The 20,944-nt window shown below is 49.0% G+C and overlaps 1 protein-coding gene across 1 annotated transcript in view; it reads left to right on the top strand.

The window, feature by feature from the left end:
• LOC148147380 (uncharacterized) overlaps positions 1–20,944 on the top strand; it is a 79,180-nt gene that overhangs the window by 19,243 nt on the left and 38,993 nt on the right. The window contains exon 5 of the mRNA XM_087995603.1: positions 5,800–5,919. Within this exon, the coding sequence (XP_087851729.1) occupies positions 5,800–5,919 (120 nt within the window). The remainder of the gene's footprint in view (positions 1–5,799; positions 5,920–20,944) is intronic.

Raw genomic sequence — 20,944 nt, 5'->3', positions numbered from 1 at the left:
TTTGTCTGTATGCGTGTGTCTGTGTGTGTGTGCCTGTGTGTGTGTGTGCATGTGTCTCTGTGTGTGTGTGTGTCTGTGTGTGCATGTGTGTCTGTGTGTGTGTGCGCGTGTGTGTGTGTGTGCATGTTTGTCTGTGTGCGTGTGTCTGTGTGTCTGTCTGTGTGTGCCTGTGTGTGTGTGGGCATGTATCTGTGTGTGTGTGTGTGTGTGTGTGCATGTATGTCTGTGTGTGTGCATGTGTGTCTGTGTGTGTGTGCGCGCGCGTGTGTGTGCATGTGTGTCTGTGTGTGTGTGCGTGTGTGTCTGTGTGTGTATGCGCGTGTGTGTGTGTGCATGTGTGTCTGTGTGTGTGCATGTGTGTGCGTGTGTGTCTGTGTGAGTGCATGTGTGTGTCTGTGTGTGTGCGTGGAAAAACAATTCGAAAGCTAAGGATGAAAGTGAAAAAGGTCTATGTGCTAGTAGAATCAACAGTTAATTTGTTCATCTGTCGAGCAGTGATCTCTCTGATTAGTGATCCGGAAGGTATTAGGAATCAACCATGCAGAACAGGGCTGAAGTCACATCTTATTTGAATAAAATGCGAGGTGCTGCCTTTTGGGAAAACACATCTTAGCAGGACTTATACAATTAATAGTAAGGTCCTAGGGAGTGTTGCCGAGCAAAGAGACCTTGGAGTGCAGGTTCATAGCTTCTTGAAAGTAGACTCACCAGTAGACAGGATAGTCAAGAAGGCGTTTGGTATGCTTTCCTTTATTGGTCAGAGTATTGAGTACAGGAGTTGGGAGGTCATGTTACAGCTGTACATGACTTTGGTTAGGCCACTGTTGGATTATTGCTGACCATTGATCCTCATGTGAGGTAAACCTGGTGTACGAACTCTCAAATTTCTGGGACCATATGCATGTCCAGCAGTCTCTTAAATATCCCCAATGACCTGGTTTCCACAACTGCTGCTGGCAACGCATTCCATGCTCTCACAACTCTCTGCGTAAAGAACCCGCCTCTGACATCCCCTCTATACTTTCCGCCCAACAGCTTAAAACTATGACCCCTCTTGTTCACAATTTCTGCCCTGGGAAAACGTTTCTGGCTGTCAACTCTATCTATACCTCTCATTATCTTGTGCAACTCAATTAGGTCTCCTCTCTGCCTTCTTTTTTAATAGCAAAATAAGTCCGAGCTCAGTCAACCTCTTTTCGTAAGATAAGCCCTCCACTCCAGGCAGCATCCTGGTAAACCTCCTCTGAACTCTCTCCAAACCATCCACATCTTTCCTATAATAGGGCGACCAGAACTGGACACAGTATTCCTAGTGTGGTCTAACCAAAGTTTTATAGAGCTGCAACAAGAGCCCACGGCTCTTAAACTCAATCCCCCTGTTAATGAAAGCCAAAACACCATATGCTTTCTTAACAACCCTGTCCACCTGGGTGGCAATTTTAAGGGATCTATGTACCTGCACGCCAAGATCCCGCTGTTCCTCCACACTGCCAAGAATCCTGTCTTTAATCTTGTACTCAACTTTCAAGTTCGACCTTCTAAAATACATTACTTTGGTTGAACTCCATCTGCCACCTCTCAGCCCATCTCTGCATCCTGTCAATGTCATGCTGCAGCCTACAACAGTCCTCTATACTGTCAACGACACCTCCAACCTTTGTGTCATCTGCAAACTTGCTAACCCATCCTTTAATCGCCTCATCCAAGTCATTAATAAAAATTATAAAGAGTAGAGGCCCAAGAACAGAGCCCTGTGGAACACCACTCACCACTGACTTCCAGGCAGAATATATTCCTTCCACTACCACTCGCTGTCTTCTGTCAACCAGCCAATTCTGTATCCAGACAGCTAAATTTCCCTGTATCCCCTGACCTTCTGAACGAGCCTAGCATGGGGAACCTTATCAAATGCCTTACTGAAGTCCACATACACAACATCCACCGCTCGCCCCTCATCAACTTGTCTAGTAACATCCTCAAAGAACTCAATAAGATTTGTGAGGCATGACCTGCCCCTCACAAAGCCATGCTGACTGCCTTTAATCAAGCCATGCTCTTCCAGATGGTCATAAATCCTATCCCTGAGAATCCTTTCTAACACCTTGCAGACGACAGACATGAGACTTACTGGTTTGTAATTTGCGGGGATTTCCCTATTTCCTTTCTTGAAGAGAGGAATTACATTTGCCTCTCTCCAGTCCTCAGGTACGACTCTGGTGGGGAGCGAGGATGCAAAGATCTTCCCAAGTGGCGAAGCAATCATATTTCTCGCTTCCCAATTGCAGCCGAGGACAAATCTGGTCTGGCCCTGGCGACTTTTCAATCTTAATGTTTATCAAACTTTTCAGCACATCAGCTTCCTCAATCTCTATCTGTCCCAGCATGCTTACCTCCTCCTCCATGGTTTCATTCACTACAAGGTCCTTTTCTTTCGTAAAGGCAGAAGCAAAAAACTCATTTAGGGCTTCCCCTTCCTCCTCAGACTCTGTACACAAGTTCCCAATGCTATCCCTGATAGACCCTACTCTTTCTTTGATCATTCTCTTATTCCTCACATACGTGTAAAATGCCTTTGGATTCTCCCTAAACCTTCCTGCCAAGCCTTTTTCGTGCCCCCTCCTGGCTCTCCTCAGACCATTTTTGAGCTCCTTCCTCGCCTGCCTGTAATCCTCTAGGGCTGAGCTTGACCCTCGCTTCCTCCACCTTACGGAAGCTGCCTTCTTTCTTTTGACGAGAAGCTCCTCCGCTCTCCTCATCCAAGGTTCCTTTATCTTACCCCTTCTTGCCGTTCTCATAGGAACACTTAGCCTTGCCATTGCTCCGAAACACAGTCTTCCCAAAATCACCTTTTGTCAGGTTTTAGCTCAACTGTGTTACTTCCATTTCAGAGCAACAGCCAACCTTTGAACCCTGGATCATGTGATGTTCTCCTATTGGTTGAACCAGATGAATAGCCCAATCAGGGAGTGCATATTCTCTGAGGGCCTGCTGCCTGACCTTGTTCCAATCCCTGCACTTTCCCCAATTGAGAGCAATAAATTTGTATCCGACAGAGTAATACAAGGGAAATGGGAGTGAGCCGACAAGACTAGACTCTCACAGCTCCCTTTGCACTCCGCAGTTTTCACAACTCTCCCCCCTGTCCCTCCAATGCTGTCACAGTTCCCTCTTCCCACCCACACTCTCACAGCTCTGGGAACACAGTGATTTTTGTCTAAAGTTTGGGAGTCACTGATCCACACACTTTCCCTGTTCCCGATGCTCCAGCTGTTCTCTCCTCCTGTGCACCTTCCGGAAAGGATCCTCAGGGACAAGGGATGGCCATTGCAGACACAGACACGTGGCCAACCCTCCCATTATAGCAGGGGAAAGGTACACGGCCTGTCACAGTGTGACCCAGCAATGCATGAGCAGGCCCTTGGCCTCTTAAACATGTGATCCCATTGGCTGGTCTGCACTATGTCCCAGAAAGGCCTCCCATACTGTCCCTGTGCTCTGCGCAACCTCACACTGCAGAGGGGGGAGGCTTTTCATCAGGACCACATCATCAATTGTCACTCCTCATCTGACCAGGAGGATGTAGAGGGGGTAAGGGGGTCTAGGGCCCAGACTCTCCCCACACAGTGACCCAGCTGAGGTAATGACCAAACACTGCCTTCCCTGATGTCCTTGGGAGCTGTCCATTCACTGCCTGAGGCCTGAAGGACCCTGACATGCTGTGGGACTGCCTCACAGCTACAGGAGCTCACTGTATCGCCATGGCTACTGGAGCTGCTGGGGTCACTGGCAGAGGGAGTGAGGAGGCTCTGTGTGTACTCGCAGCACACTGAGAGAAGGCCCCGAGGCAGAAGGAGCCTCTTCTCCTCCGTTGCAAGGGACACCTGCCCCATTGTGTGATGGGGAGATGGAGGAGCCCCTGGGAGAGACTATCCAGCTATGTTGTTCCTCTCTCACCTGGTCACCCTGTGGGTGTGTATCCATCAAGTGACCTGCTGGATGTGGCTCTCCATGAGGGGCACGCACCCATCGATACAGGAAGCAAAACACACCCACGGCTGGGACAGGATAGCACCGATGGCCTGAATGGACTCCTCCATTGTCCACCCATGGAGGTGTCAGCCCCTGGCAGCTCCCTCACCTCTCGCTGTGACTGCAGCAGGTTCCATGTTACTGACTGCAGAGGCCCCTCATCAGCCTGGGGCTCAGCATGGGCCTGGCCTCTACCAGACCTCTGTCTGTCAGTGGCTTCAGTCATCACAGCCTCCATCAGCTGCTCAGGAGAGGCAGTGATGTACTCACCAGCTTGTGACATTGTATCAGATAGTGAGCAGATAGCCACTGCCCGGAGAGGGTCTGTGTTGGTAGGGGGGGGGGTGTTGGGGAATGATGTGATGCTGCATCTTCTGAAGGATCCTCCTTCTCCGAGTGGAATACAGCTCCCTGGTCTCAGCAGCTGACTGTCCTTCTGGAGCACGGAGTCCTGTCTGAGAAAACACAAACAGTCAGGGGGTAAGGGCTTCAGATCCCCTCCTCCCAGCCCTGCCCTGCCTGTTGTGAATCTCTGTGTGCCCAGTGGTGACACAGGAGCTCAATGCCCCCTCACTCTCTTTACTGTTCCACCTCACGGGGGGAATGGACTGGAAATCAATCCCTGCTATTCCCAGACTCATGACAAAAGTTAATGATTTTTACATCATATTCAAAACTCCCTCATTTACTTGTCTTTTTAGATCCAGGTTAACAGAAAACATGGACCAGGTTTTCATACTAAACTATTTCCTTCAATTTATTCCTGGTACATCGGTGTCACTGGCGAGGTCAGCATTTCTTGCCCGTTGGTAATTCCCTTTGAGAAGGTGGTGGTGAGCTGCGTTCCTGACCTACTGCTGTCCAACTCAGACTTTATCGCGATTGACACAACTGAGTGGCTTGCTCGGCCATTTCAGAGGGCAGTTGGAAATCAACCAAGTGATCCTGATGAACAAGATCGCTCTGCTCACAGGATGAAAAGTTCTTTTGAGATGGTGCCAGGCCCTGTCTTTCAGTGAGGGGACACTGAGATTGGCACCTCATTACCCACTCCCACTTACCCATTCAGCATGTCCCTCACCCCCGGGTCTGATCACCATTGGGCCTTTTCCTTGTGTGGGAACAGCACCCGCTCCTAGTGCCAACACCAAGATGGGCCCCATCATTAAAACCAGAGGGTTCAGGGAGGCTCCAAGTCCATAAACTGCATTTTCTGTCTAATACCTGAAGGATTGATGAACTGTGGAATGCTGAAATCATCCTGGGTCATAACAGTTGCTACAGAAATGCAAGTCCTTTCTTCATGAATTAAAAATCCCACAACCCCTCATGATAGTCCAACAGGTTTATTTGGAAGCTCTAACGTTCAGAGGCGCTGCTCCTTCATCAGGTGGTTGTGGAGTATAAGATTGTAAGACACAAGATTAAGAGCAACATTTTGTGATCTGTCTTATGATCCTACAGCACAACCACCTGATGAAGGAGCAGCGCTCCGAAAGTTAGTGCTTCCAAATAAACCTGTTGGACTGTAACTCGGTGTTGTGGGATTTTTAACTTTGTCCACCACAGTCCAACACCGGCTCCTCCAAATCATATCCCTCATTCAGAGTGAAGGTCGAAGTGACAGATCGTCAACTCCCTTAAAACCCACTCTCTGCCTCGTTCAACCTGTCACCATGGAATTATTAAACAACAAGGTTACATTGTCACTGGCTTGTTCAGTAAAAGACACTGGAAACTATTACAAACAATCTTATTATCATTGTGCAGGTGGGCCCTGATGGTCGGATGGAGGTCACTGCTGTTCAGATTTATTTGTCATTTGCGTCACCTATATTCGGGAACCCGAGGGCCGTTGTCACTCAGTTGAAGAACGAACCCTCCGTCCAGGTAATGGAAGGAACCCACTCCCTCTGAATCTGTATTGATATGGATTCCAGACTGTCAGTGTTTCTGTTTGTTATTCCCTTTGTGGATGAATCTGGGGATTATTCTCTCTTTATCTGGAACCTGCTGTGTCTCCAGTATTTCTGACATGGCTCCTCCTCACTTCAGCTAAAGGCAGGCTTTAATTCCTGGGCTTCAGGTGAACAAGATCTTACATTTACAATCATCATGATATCACCTGAATATATCCGAGTTTTCCCACCCCATCTCCTATATAACGCGAGAATAAATCTGATTATTCACCAAACATCGAACTACAGGAGATTAAGGTGACACAGTGGCTCAGTGACTAGCTGCCTCACAGCGCTAGGGACCCAGGTTCGATTCCAGCTTCAGGCGACTGTCTGTGTAGAGTTTGCACATTCTCCCCATGTCTGCGTGGGTTTCCTCTGGGTGCTCCGGTTTCCTCCCACAGCTCAAAGATGTGCAGGTTAGGTGAATTGGCCAAGCTAAATTCCCCACAGTGTTCACGTGTATCGAGGTGAGGTGCAGTAGTCGGGGAAAATGTAGAGTAATAGGGTAGGGGAATGGGTCTGGGTGGGATCCTCTTTGGAGGGTCGGTGTGAACTGGTTAGTAAATGGCCTGTTTCCACACTGTAGGGATTCTATGATATTATTGATCCAGACCTGTGGACAGCAGTATGTCCACAATCAGGATGTTATTCAGTGTAAATGGCTGGGACAGGGGCCTTGATATTAATGGGGAAATGGGGAGGGTGCAGAGTGCCCAGCAGGGGGTGAAGGACCTGACCAAGTAGACAAACAGGAGACTGGAAGAACACAGCAAGCCCGGCAGCATCAGGAGGTGAAGTCAATGTTTCAGGTCTAACCCTTCATCAGGACTGGATGTGGGTATGGGGGCTGGGTGGGGAGCTGCAGATAAAGAGAGGGGAGGGGAGAGATGTGGAGGATAGGAGAACACTGGTGGTTGGTACGACCTGGTTGGTCAATGGGAGGGATGGATCCGGTTGGGAGCTGGAAGGAAGGGTCAGTGGGTGGAATGGAAGGGAGGAGGTGGGGCTGGAAAGGGAGCAGGGGGATGGGTCAGAAGGTTATTGGAGATTCAGGAACTCAATGTTAAGTCCTTTAGGTTGTAGGATGGTTGCCCAGGTCGACCTGACAAGACTGGGGAGGTGGAGCTCCTCATGATCTTCCCTGGAGGGAGACATTTCCATCATTCTGTCCAGCCTCCCGAGTGACAGTCGGCCAGACTGACTGCCTGGTTTACGGCAAGAGCAGAAATGTCGGGGGGATCTCATGAAACTGCAAGAGCAGGAAATGGAATGAAATGAGAACTTGCTGGTGAAACTCAGCAGGTCTGGCAGTATCTGTGGAGAGAGAAACAGAGTTAATGTTATCTGTCCAATCTGGCTTTTCTGATGAACTGAGGAGATGTGCTGGGAGTGTGGCTGAATTAGGCCGGGTGTGAATTGTTGTATTTCCCAATGACAGGTTGTGGTGTCGAGATAAAGCCGTGTGTTTACAGTTTGTCAGGTATTACACCAGACTGTGGGGCTTCCTACTTGGTTTACATTTGGATCCCATGAATATTCATGAACATAAAAACCCAGTCCCTCCTTGAAGCCCCAGTCAGCAGTGTGTGAGAATCTGGTGAGCCCGGTTCACGTTAGTTTCCCGGTGATGTACAGAGGCAGGTTTCTGCAGTTTGGTCTGAGGGCAGCACTTTCTCTTGGTTACGGCACAAGGGAGAGGGACAGAAAGCTGGCAGCTGGCATGGAGCATTGGGAATGGCCAGGTTGTGGCAGTGAGGGGAGCTGGGGGAAGGGGTTCAAGGGGGTGGAGGGATACACAAGGAATTCAGGGGAGGGCAGAAGTGGGATAGGGAGTGGAGATAGACTGGGAACAGTCAGACAGGGTAAGGAAATGAGGGGCCTTGAAGGGGGTGTCAGTCCTGTCCACATTTGGCTCCACCTCAGGCTGTTAGCTGATAAAGTCATTCCCGGACGATGAGTTTATCTGTTCCCACTGAGGCACATCCCACAAGGAGCTGGTGATGGTCTGTTCCTCACCTGAACCACGGTGAGAGCAACATGCAGAGGCAGTGAGGCTCTGGGTGGACAGGGTGGATCTGACAGGGAGTACCCTCTCTCCTCCAGCTGGGATCAGAACAAGATCAACTCCAGTGAGACCAAATGGGAACCTTCTGGATATACAGAACGCCCAAGGCCCAGGTAACTTTAATTGTGTCCCAATCCCAGCTGATGGTGATACTGGACACATCAGATCTCAGAGTGAAACCTGACCTGATAAACCACAGTAATATGGAACAAAGAACGGTGGGTGCTGGAAATCAGAAACACAACACAAAGTGCTGGAGAAACTCAGCAATTCTGAAGAAGGATCACTGGACTGGAAACATTAACTCTGTTTTTCTCTCTGTACATGTTGCCTGATCTACTGAGTTTCTCCAGCACTTGCCTGTTTTCTTTCCGATTCCCAGTATCCACAGATCTGTGTTTTATATTGGGCTGAGGCGGGTGTTGGGTACATTCCCTACGGCTGTGTCCCCACAGACATGGCCCGTGGTTGAACTCCAGACAAAGTGGAAGATGTTTTGAGTGACCTCCACTGTCCAGGAGTGGAGTATGGGCCAAAGTGACAGCACATTGAGAAATGAAGAAGCATCTCCCAGCTGGTGACCAGCTCCTTAACTCCAATGGAGAGGGAATGTCACTTCCCCATCCCAGTTTCAGTCACATCACAGTGACCCACACCTTCCAGGTTCTAGCACACGCCTCGGCTCCTCTGAATCACATTCCCAGCACCTTCAGGTAGTCTGCTCGGACAGGGCAAAGGGCAAAGGATTGATTGGCCCAGTTCTGAAAAGGAACAGGAGCTCATTCTTGCTGCAGTTGATCTTGTGTCCTGAAGCCAGTTTGAACTGGTCACAGATTCTCATCAATCTGATCACTGACGGTGGATCTGTGCAGAAAGCAGTGATGTTTCCCATGTGCAGGGATGATTTGAACTCAGTGCCTGCGGTACCTGGCATTTTCCCTTTTCCTACACATGCCTCCTTCCTATTGTACTCAGTAAATGGTTCAATACAGCACACAAACAGGGCGGGAGAGAGGACAGTCCTGCCTGCCTCCATCTCTGATCGGAAAGCTTTCCCATTCCCACCCATTATTTAAACTGTCCCACTGATGTTTGTGTAGAGCAGATGGATCCAATTGTGGAGTCCCTGCATTAACCCCATTTGAAGAGCAAGTTGATTAAGTAGGTGTTGGATATTCTTCCAAAGGCCTTCTCCTGGTCCAAGCTGACAAGACACGTCTCCGAACCCCTCTGGCCTCACTGAGGTATTTGTCCAGACTCTCCCTCCTACTGCTGTCTGAGACCTCCATGAGAGAGAACAGCGAAGACTGTGAGGTCTTTCTGCCTGTGGGCTACCCATCCTAAACTCCGATGCAGTAGGACTTGCCATCCAGCCACAGCAACAATGAAGGTGAAGCCACTGCCTAGAATGACCAGCCAGGAATTCACCAGCAGCAGTGGGAGCTGCTGGACACCAGCAGGTCACTGGCTGGTTTGAGTTGGGTGACATGTTGCTTCACCACAGTCAAGAATTTTTTTACAAGATTACATCTCTTATATGAAGGTGACTGCCCACAACCTCCATAACTTTATGGGAAGGATAAACTGTTTCCCTAGAGTGGAACACCAAGGCCAGAGAATTGGACATTATTTCCTTCTGACCAGATCGATGGCCCATGGAACCATTGCTGTGACCACTGCCTGTATGCACTGAGCTGCAGTATTCCACATTCCTGTCAATACAGCAAACAGCACTGACCTTGGTGAAGGACACAAGGTCAAATCACTTTGCTCAGTGAACATCTGCTGGACACAAAATGGAGGCAATCTTGATACATCATAAAACTCAGTTGGTTCCCAGTGTGATGAAGGTTCAGGAAATGTTATTAATATCATTTGGGAACCTGTGTTCTCAGGCGGGAGATGCATGGATAGCTTTCAGATTGATTTGTATTTCTAAAGTGTGTGTTAAGAATGGAGGAACACAGTTTTAGTTTCACTTTTGATTTTTGTTATTGGTATTGGAATGTTGGACAGTTGTTCATCATCACTTTACTGCGGGTTTACAGACTGGAATAGATCTTGAGGTGAACAGTTGAGTGCATTAGAAATTAGTGCATTTAAAGTTATTGAAAGAGAAACTGCTGTTGTCTACTGACCGGGCTAAAGTAACACAGAAAGGCAGAATTGTACAGAAAATCAAAGGATACTTGTAGGTTCAGTCACATCAAAGAGCTACTGTCTGCTGAGCTGTCTCCAAAATCTCCTGGAGGTCAGTGAGGTGAAAACAGCACAGACCAATTATACCTGTGTGAGCTGAATGAGGAACTTTAATGTGGAAACACGGTGATCCTCCTGTTAATGTACCTGTCCAAATATCTATTAAAAGTTGTAACTGTACCTGCATCTGCCACTTCCTCTAACAGTTCATGCCACATATGAGCCAGCCTCTGTGTGAGAACATTTCCCCTCAGCTTCCTTTAAAATCTTTCTCCACTCAGTATAAAATTATGCGCTCTAGTTTTGAACTCCCTAACTCTTTGGGAAAAGAGTTTGTTACTTACCTTATCCATGCCCCTCATGATTTTATAAACATCCATAATTAATTGGGGGAGGGGAAATTACATCGCTATTAGACAGGAGCTGTGGAGTATAAATTGGGAACATTGTTCTGCGGGAAATGTACAACAGAAATGTGAAGGCTGCTTAAGGAACACTGGTTGTGAGTGTTGGATAACTTTGTCCCACTGAGACAGGCAAAGGATTGGTCAGGTTAAGGAGCCTTGGATGGCAAGAGAAGAGGAGCTTCTTGTGAAGAGGAAGAAGGAAGCTTACTGAAGGTTTTGGAAGCAAGGACCTGGCACAGCTTTAGTGTATTACAGTATAGCTAGGAAAGAACTCAAGAAACGGACTGAGGAGAGCTAGGAGGGGGCATGAAAAAGCCTTGGGGTAAAGGATTAGGGAAAACCAAGAGGCGGTCTACATTTACGTGAGGAATAAGAGAATGATCAGCGAGAGGGTAGGGCTGATCAGGGATAGTGGAGGGAACTTGTTCAAGAGAGGGGGACCTCGGTGTTAATGAGAACATTGTGGACCAGGTTAATAAGCTTGAACAGATTGACATTAAGGAAATGGAAGTGCTGGAAATTCTGGGAAGCATCAAGTTAGATAAGTCCCCAGGGCCAGACCAGATATATCCGAGGTTACTATAGGAAGTGAGGAATGAGATTACTACACCTCTGGTGATGATCTTTGCATCCTCACTCTCCATGGGAGTAGTACAGGCTGATTGGAGGGAGGAGAATGCTGTTCCTCTGTTCACGAAAGGGAAGGGAATAGGGAAATCCCTGGAAATAACAGACCAGTCAGTCTTACGTCTGTGGCAAGCAAGGTGCTGGAAAGGATTCTGAGAGACAGGATTAATGACCATTTGGAAAGACATTATTTGATTAAACACAGTCAGCATGGCATTGTTAGGGACAGGTCATGCCTCACTGGCCTTATTGAGATCTCTGAGGATATGATGAGACAAGTTGATGAAGGTTGAGCAGTGGATGTGCTGTAAATGGATTTCAGTAAGGCATTTGATAAGGTTCCCCAGGGCAGGCTCATTCAGAATGTTAGGAGGTATGGGATATTGGGAATTTTGGCTGTCTGGATACAGAATTGGCTGGCTGAAAGAAGACAGCGAGTGGTCGTGGATGGAAAGTACTCCTCCTGGAGCTCGGTGACCAGTGGTGTCCCACAAGGATCTGCTCTTGGGCGTCTGCCCTTTGTAGTTTTTATAAGTGACTTGGATGAAGAAGTGGAAGGATGGGTTAGTAAGTTTGCCAGTGACACAAAGGTCGGTGATGTCGTGGATCGTGGCGAGGGCTGTTACAGACTACAACGAGACACTGACAGGATGCAGAGCTGGGCTGAGAAGTGGCAGATGGAGTTAAACCTGGTTAAATAAGAAGTGATTCATTTAGGAAGGTCAAATTTGGATGTTGAATACAGGGTTAAAGCCAAAACAAATGCTATACTGGATGCTGGGATCCAAGGTAGACAGGAGGAGGCTGGAAGTAGAACACAGCAAGGCAGGCAGCATCAGGAGGTGGAGAAGCTGATGTTTTGGGTGTAACCCTTCTTCAGGACTGGGGCTGGGTGTGGGGGGGGGAGCTGCAAATAAAACGGATGGCGGGTGTAAGGTTGTAAAGTAGGGTTAGGTGAAGACAGGTAGAGGGGACGACCTGGTTGGTCAATGGGAGGAATGAATCCAATTGGTGGCAGGGAGCAGTGGGAGGGAGGGGAAGGGGCTGGGAAGGGAGTTGGGGGATGGAAAGGGAGGTTATTTGAAATTGGAGAACCCAATATTGAGCCATCTGGGCTGTAGGCTGCCCAGGTGGAAGATGGGGTGTTGTTCCTCCAATTTGCAGTGTGTTTCATTGCGGCAATGGGGGATGCCAAGGATGGTCATGTCAGAAAGGGAGTGGGAAGGGGAATTAAATTGGGGGATGTGTGGGAGGTCCAGTCGGTCCCTGTGGACCCAGCTGCGATGTTCGGTGAACCATTCCCTAAGACAACATCGGGAGCACCTGATGCAGTAAATGAGGTTGGAAGAGAGGCAGGTGAACCTCAGTCTCACCTGGAAGGACTGTTTGGGGCCCTGGATGGAGGTGACCGGCTGGTGTACCTGCAGGCTCTGCATCTTTTCCGGTGACTGGGGAAGGTACTTGGTGGCTCGTGGGGGTTGGTGGGGAGAGTGGCGCAAACCAAGGATTGTCGAAGGGAATGGTCCTTGCAGAAGGCAGGAAGGGGTGGGGACTGGAAGATGGTCTTGGTGGTGCGGTCTAATTGGAGTTGGAGGAAGCATTTAACGATGATGCGTTAGATGCGGAGACTATTGCGGTGGTAGGTGAGGACAAGGGGGACCCAGCCTTTATTGCGTTGGGAAGGGCGGGGGTTTGGAGCAGGGAACGGGAAATGAAGGTGGTCCAGTGGAGAGCTGTCTGGATGACAGAGGGAGGAAAATCATGCTGCTCGAAATAGGTGGACATCTGGGATATTCACGAGTGGAAAGTTTCCCTTGTCCGAGTAGATGCGGCAGAGGTGGAGGAATTGGGAGAATGGGATGGAGTTCTTGCAGGATACTGTGTGGGAGGAGGTGTGGCCCAGGGAGTTATGGGAATCTGTGGGTTTGTAGTAAACATCCGTCTGGTGACTTGCCGGAGATGGAAACGGTGAGGTCAAGAAATGGGAGGGAGGTGTCCGAGTTGGACCAAGTGAATTTGAGAGCGGGATGGAAGTTGCGGGCGAAGTCGATGAACTGCTCCAGTTCAGTCTGGGGGCAGGAAGCTGCACCGATGCAGTCATTGATATAACGGCAGAAGAGTTGGAGGACATTGCCTGTGTAGGTGCTGAAGAGGGACTGTTCGATATAGCCAACAAAGAGCAGGCATAGCTGGGGCCCATGTGGGTACCCATGGCCACCACCTTGATTTGGAGGAAATGGGAGGAGTTAAAGGAAACGTTATTGAGGGTGAGGACCAGTTTGGCAAGGCGGAGGAGGGTGTTGGTGGAGGGGGGTACTGGATGGGTCTGTTGGAGAAAAAGAAGCAATTGGACTGGAGGCCATCCTTGTGAGATATTAACATGTATAAGGACTGCACGTCGATAGTGAAGTGATAGCACTGGGGGCCAGGGAACTGGAAGTTGCTGAAGAGATGGAGAGTGTGGTTGGTGTCGCAGATGGAGGTGGGAAGTGCCTGAACTGAGGGGCAGAGGATGGAGTCGAGGTAAGACGAGATTAGGTCATTGGGGCAGGAGCATGCCGAGACGATGGGTCGGTCGGGGTAGTTGGGCTTGTGGACCTTGGAGAGCAGGTCGAACTGGGCAGTGTGGGGCTGGGGGACTATGAGTTTGGAGGCAGTGGAGGGGAGATCACTGGATGCAATGAGGACACAGACAGTGCGGGTGATATTGGCTTTTGGCTTAAAGCCAGGACTGTGGGCAGAGTGGAGGAACAGTGGGATGTTGGGGCCCACGGACATAGATCCCTCAAAGTTGCTGCCAACTTGATCGGGTTGTTAAGAAGGTGGATGGTGTTTTGGTTTTCATTAACAGGGGGATTGTGTTTAAGAGCCAGGAGGTTTTGCTGCAGCTCTATAGGACCCAGGTTAGACCACACTGGGAATGTAGTGTTCAGTTCTGGTCACCTCATTCGAGGAAGGATGTAGATGCTTTAGAGAGGGTACAGAGGAGATTTACCAGGTTTGGAGTGCTGCCTGGATTGGAAGGCTTGTCTTCTGAAGAGAAGTTGAGTGAGCTTGGGCTTTTCACACTGGAGAGAGGAAGAGAGAGAGGTGACTTGATAGAGGTGTACAAGGGAATGGGAGACATAGATAGAGTAGTTAGCCAGAGACTTTTCCCCAGGGCAGTAATGGCTGTCACAAGGGATCATAAGTTTAAGGTGATTGGAGGAAGGTATTGGGGTGATGTCAGAGGCAGGTTCTTTACTCAGAGAGTGGTGGGTGCGTGGAATGCACTGCCAGTGGTGGGAGTAGAGTCAGAGACATTTGAGATGTTTAAGCAACTGCTGGACAAGCACATGGATGGCAGTAAACTGAGGGGTGTGTAGGTTAGATTGATCTCAGATTAAAGTAAATGCTCAGCACAACATCGTGGGCTGAAGGGCCTGTCCTGTGCTGTACAGTTCTGTGTTCTGTGTTCGAAGGTCACTCTTTAACCTCCTGCGCTCCAGTGAAAAGGCCTTGTAGCTTATCCAGCCACTCCTTATAATTCAAACCCTCCATTCCTTATACCATCTTTGTGAACCTTTTCTACATCCTCTCCAATGCAACCATATCCTTCCTGTACCATGGCAACCAGAACTGTACACAGTACAGGTACACAATCCTTTATCCAAAATTCAAAACTCCAAAAAGCTCCAAAATCCAAAACCTTTACACCGCTGAGGCTAAATGCCAGCTCACGGACACCTCCTCCTACTGCCCCCTTGACCATGACCCCACCCCCCACCACCAAACCATCATCTCCCAGACCGTCCATAACCTCATCACCTCGGGGGATCTCCCACCCACCGCCTCCAACCTCAGTCCCACAACCCCGCACGGCCCGCTTCTACCTCCTGCCCAAAATCCACAAACCTGACTGCCCCGGCCGACCCATTGTCTCAGCCTGCTCCTGCCCCACCAAACTCATCACTATATACCTCGACATGGTCCTGTCCCCCTTAGTCCAAGAACTCCCCACCTTCGTTCGGGACACCACCCACGCCCTGCACCTCCTCCATGATTTTCACTTCCCCGGTCCCCAATGCCTTATCTTCACCATGGACATCCAGTCCCTGTACACCTCCATCTCCCATCACGAAGGACTCAAAGCCCTCCGCTTCTTCCTTTCCCGCCGTACCAACCAGTACCCTTCCACTGACACCCTCCTTCGACTAATTGAACTGGTCCTCACTCTGAACAACTTCTCTTTCCAATCCTCCCACTTCCTCCAAACCAAAGGAGTAGCCATGGGCACCTGCATGGGCCCCAGCTATGCCTGCCTCTTCGTAGGATATGTGGAACAGTCCATCTTCCGCAACTACACTGGCCCCACCCCCCACCTTTTCCTCCGCTACATCGATGACTGTATTGGCGCAGCCTCGTGCTCCCACGAGGAGGTTGAACAATTCATCCACTTTACCAACACCTTCCACCCCGACCTCAAATTTACCTGGAGCGTCTCAGACTCCTCCCTCCCCTTCCGAGACCTTTCCATTTCTATCTCGGGCGACCGAATCAACACGGACACTTACTATAGACTGACCGACTCCCACAGCTACCTAGACTACACCTCCTCCCACCCTGCCCTCTGTAAAAACGCCATCCCTTATTCCCAATTCCTTTGTCTCCGCCGCATCTGCTCCCAGGAGGACCAGTTCCAATACTATACAACCCAGATGGCCTCCTTCTTCAAAGACCGCAACTTCCCCCCGACGTGATCGACGATGCCCTCCACCGCATCTCCTCCACTTCCCGCTCCTCCACCCTTGAGCCCTGCCCCTCCTATCGCCACCAAGACAGAACCCCACTGGTCCTCACCTACCACCTCACCAACCTCCATATACATCGTATCATCCGTCGTCATTTCCACCACCTCCAAACGGACCCCACCACCAGGGATATATTTCCTTCCCCTCCCCTATCAGCGTTCCGAAAAGACCACTCCCTCCGTGACTCCCTCGTTAGGTCCACACCCCACAGCAACCCAACCTTCACTCCTGACACCTTCCCCTGCAACCGCAGGAGGTGCAAAACTTGCGCCCACACCTCCCCCCTTACTTCCCTCCAAGGCCCCAACGGATCCATCCATATCCGCCACAAATTCACCTGCACCTCCACACACATCATTTACTGCATCCGCTGCACCCGATGTGGCCTCCTCTATATTGGGGAGACAGGCCGCCTACTTGCGGAACGTTTCAGAGAACACCTCTGGGACACCCGGACCAACCAACCCAACCACCCCGTGGCTCAACACTTCAACTCCACCTCCCCTCCACCAAGGACATGCAGGTCCTTGGACTCCTCCATCGCCAGACCATAGCAACACGACGGCTGGAGGAAGAGCGCCTCATCTTCTGCCTAGGAACTCTCCAACCACAAGGGATGAACTCAGATTTCTCCAGTTTCCTCATTTCCCCTCCCCCCACCTTGTCTCAGTCCCAACCCTCGAACTCAGCACCGCCTTCCTAACCTGCAATCTTCTTCCTGACCTCTCCGCCCCCACCCCACTCCGGCCTATCACCCTCACCTTGACCTCCTTCCACCTATCGCATCTCCTCCACTTCCCGCTCCTCCACCCTTGAGCCCGGCCCCTCCAATCGCCACCAGGACAGAACCCCACTGGTCCTCACCTACAACCTCACCAACCTCCATATACATCGTATCATCCGTCGTCATTTCCGCCACCTCCAAATGGACCCCACCACCAGGGATATATTTCCGTCCCCTCCCCTATCAGCATTCCGAAAAGACCACTCCCTCTGTGACTCCCTCGTTAGGTCTACACCCCACAGCAACCCAACCTTCACTCCCGACACCTTCCCCTGCAACCGCAAGAAATGCAAAACTTGTGCCCACACCTCCCCCCTTACTTCCCTCCAAGGCCCCAAGGGATCCTTCCATATCTGCCACAAATACACCTACACCTCCACACACTCCATTTACTGCATCCGCTGCACCCGATGTGGCCTCCTCTATATTGGGGAGACAGGCCGCCTACTTGCGGAACGTTTCAGAGAACACCTCTGGGACACCCGGACCAACCAACCCAACCACCCCGTGGCTCAACACTTCAACTCCACCTCCCACTCCACCAAGGACATGCAGGTCCTTGGACTCCTCCATCGCCAGACCATAGCAACATGACGGCTGGAGGAAGAGCACCTCATCTTCCGCCTAGGAACTCTCCAACCACAAGGGATGAACTCAGATTTCTCCAGTTTCCTCATTTCCCCTCTCCCCACCTTGTCTCAGTCCCAACCCTCAAACTCAGCACCGCCTTCCTAACCTGCAATCTTCTTCCTGACCTCTCCGCCCCCACCCCACTCCGGCCTATCACCCTCACCTTGACCTCCTTCCACCTATCGCATTTACAACGCCCCTCCCCCAAGTCCCTCCTCCCTACTTTTTATCTTAGCCTGCTGGACACACTTTCCTCATTCCTGAAAATTTACATAAAAGAAACTATGATAGTGTGAGACACAAGCTGACCATGATAATTTGGGGATTGTTATTTAAAGAGATGCTAGTGGTTAGGCAATGACAAACATTAAAACAGACAAACAGCAAAATGTCTTAATTTCTGGAATGAAATTAAAACAGGAACCGTGTTACGCCCTGGTTAACAAGGGAAATTAGGGAGAGTATTAAACCTGAGAAAGGCACATCCAAATTGGCCAGAAAAGCAAAGACCAGAGGATTGGAAAGACCTTTGGCCCTTGCAACGGGAGAAATAGAGACCGATTAAGAGGGGCAAAACAGAGTATGGGAGTAATCTTAAAGGAAACATACAAGCTCATAGTAGAAGCTTCAATGAGTACGTTAAGAGAAAAAGGATTAATTAACATGAACATAGGTCCCCTGCAGTCAGGAACAAGAGAACCTATAATAGGAAACAAAGAGATGGCCGACCAATTAATGACATACTTTAGTTCCGTCTTCACAAAGAAAGAAAACATACAACTTCCCAAAAGATGGGGGACACAAGGACAAATGGAAAGGAGGAATTGAAAGGAAGAAGTCTTCTTAGGGAAATGGTATTGGGGAAGCAGATCGGAGAAAAGGCAGATCAATCCCAGAGCCTGATAACCTTCATCACAGAGAGGTTTAGAATGTGGCCCTGGAAATAACAGATGTGCTCGAGGTTATCTCCCATAATCCTCTCAACTCTAGAACAATTCCTAATGTAGTTAATGTAACCGAGGAGAAACATCAGTTGTTGTCTTTTCCTGAGATGAATTAATGTTCAGAAGTTTTACACAATGCATGGTATTCTCCACTAAGGTATTCTCACCTTCAGATATTCAAGTTACTGCTGTATCCTCAGGGATATCCAGGTCTTTATTTAGCAAAATTATTTGTGGATCTCAATCCTTCACCAACACACGTTGACCTTTTTGTAAAACAGAGTTTGGCCTTGTTCCCTCGCTGGAAACCCAGATTCAGTTGTTTCCCATCAACAATGTCCTCTGTAATGGGTGGTTCCAACGAATCAAATGCCATGTGCAACTGATCCTTTCCCAAGGGCGATGCTGGAAGCTTTAGTCATCGAGTGGGTTGTGTTCTGGTATGGGAACAAAACTTGGCTCAGTCTTTTGGATTGTGATTCTTGTTGTTGTTACCCTGAAGGAATGTTTTATTGTCTGAACAAAGTTTTTTTGCCAAATTATTTCTGGTTGGGGGATAAAGAGCTGATTGGACATGTTGGATTCCAATCTGCTTCAGATCATCTGTAAACGGTTGTGATATAAACTGTGGACCGTTATTAGGAACAAATTCTTTCAGTGAAGCAAACCTCTCAACAATCGCCCCCAGTCTTTCAATGGATTCCCCTGAAGAGGATGTCTCCATGATGGCAACTTCAGGCCATTTAGTGTGTGCATCAACCACTGTGAGAAACATTCACCCTTCGAAAGGTCTGGTGTGGTCAATATGGATTCTTTCCCATGACCTTTCCAGCCATTCCCATGGGGGTAAGGCACTAATGGATGTCGGTTGAGGCTCTTGTACGAGCAGCACATATTCCCACCTTCTCCTCAATTTCAGAGTCGAGCCCTGGTCCCAAAATTAGTTTCTGGTTGTCTCCTTTGTTCTGACAATGCCACAGTGGCCTTCATGTAGTTGATTTAACACACATTTCCCTAACTGTGTTGGAATGGTGACCCACACTCCCCAGAGAAGATATTCTGCTTGTATGGATAGTTGTAGCTTCTGTGAGACATATGGCTTCAGTTCTGGTGTTGTTCGTGTGAATTTACCACAAAGCACCACATCCGTCACTTTTGATAACAGTGGATCATTTCTGGTGCACTTCTTAATGTGTCCTGCCATTTCCGCTATGTTCTCTATTGGTTCAATGTGGAAGATGTCTGCATAAGGACTATTTGTATTCAACTCATTTGACAAAGGTAACTGAAAGAGCCCATGGACATTCCCATGTAGGTTGCATTGCTGATACTTAATTGTATGAGTGTGAGCTGACAGCAACAACACCCACCTCTGCATATGGCTCACTGCTCGAGAAGGTATCTCTGTATGAGGCCCAAATATTGTGGTCAGTGGGCTGTGGTCTGTGAGTTGGGTAAGTTTCAGGCCACACAGGGATTGATATATTGCCAGAAATGATTCCAAGAGCTTCTCTATCTGTGCAGAGCTCACTTCTGCTTTGTTCAATGATCTTGGTGTAAAATCTATTGGCTCTCTTTCCCGCTGGGTACCACGTGAGAAATGACTGCTCCCACTCCATTCAGTGGGACATCACATGCTAGCTGCAGTGATAGCTTTCAGTCAAACTGGGTCAGGCCTCCTGAATTAATAGAGAATCCTTGGCTTGTGTAAAAGCTTTCACATTGATCTTCCCATTTCCAGTTCCTGTTTTGGCAGAATAATTGTGTAACGGCTGGAGAATGGCTGCAAGACTTGGACAAACCTGCCATAGTAATTTAGTCAGTCCAAAAACCACAGTGGTTGGTATATTTTAGGCAGTGGTGCCTCAATTTTGGGTCAATTATGGTGACTTGTGTAGTCCCTGAGCATCAATGACATGCCTTAAATATTCAATGGGAGATTTAAAATATTTACATTTGTCTTGTCTCAGTCTGAGGCCATAATCTTCAAGTCTCTGCAAAGCAGCATCTAAATTATTGAGATGTTCTCTTTCATTTCTCCCCCTGTCTAAAATATTGTCTGGGTAACTCTGATTCCTTCCAATCACTGACAATCTGATCCATGGCACGTTGGAGTAACACAGGTGCAGATGTGATTCCAAATACAGGGCTCTTGTATTGGAATATCCCTTTATGTGTTAGAATTGACAAGTATTTCTGTGACTCAGGGTCTATACTTATCTGGAGATAGGCTCGACTCAGATCAATTTTAGTGAAATGCTGACCCCCAGCTAATCCAGCAAAGAGATCAATGCCATTGCAGAAGGTGTAACACCTGCCCGTTTACTTCCTCCCTCCTCACTATCCAAGGTCCCAGAGACACCTTCCAGGTGAAGCAGCGATTTACCGACACTTCACTCAATCTGATTTACTGTCTGCGCTGCTCACAATGTGGTCTCCTCTACACTGGGGGTATGAAACACAGACTGGGTTCCCACTTTGTGGAACATCGATGTGCTGTCGGCAAAA

This window comes from Chiloscyllium plagiosum, unplaced genomic scaffold (assembly GCF_037043375.1).
Source record: "Chiloscyllium plagiosum isolate Xiang-an unplaced genomic scaffold, Cpla_swu_hap1 HiC_scaffold_17, whole genome shotgun sequence".
In the NCBI taxonomy this organism is placed as follows: domain Eukaryota; kingdom Metazoa; phylum Chordata; class Chondrichthyes; order Orectolobiformes; family Hemiscylliidae; genus Chiloscyllium; species Chiloscyllium plagiosum.
The sequence above is the reverse complement of the archived record's forward strand: the minus strand, read 5'-3'. Positions and strand labels throughout refer to the sequence as shown.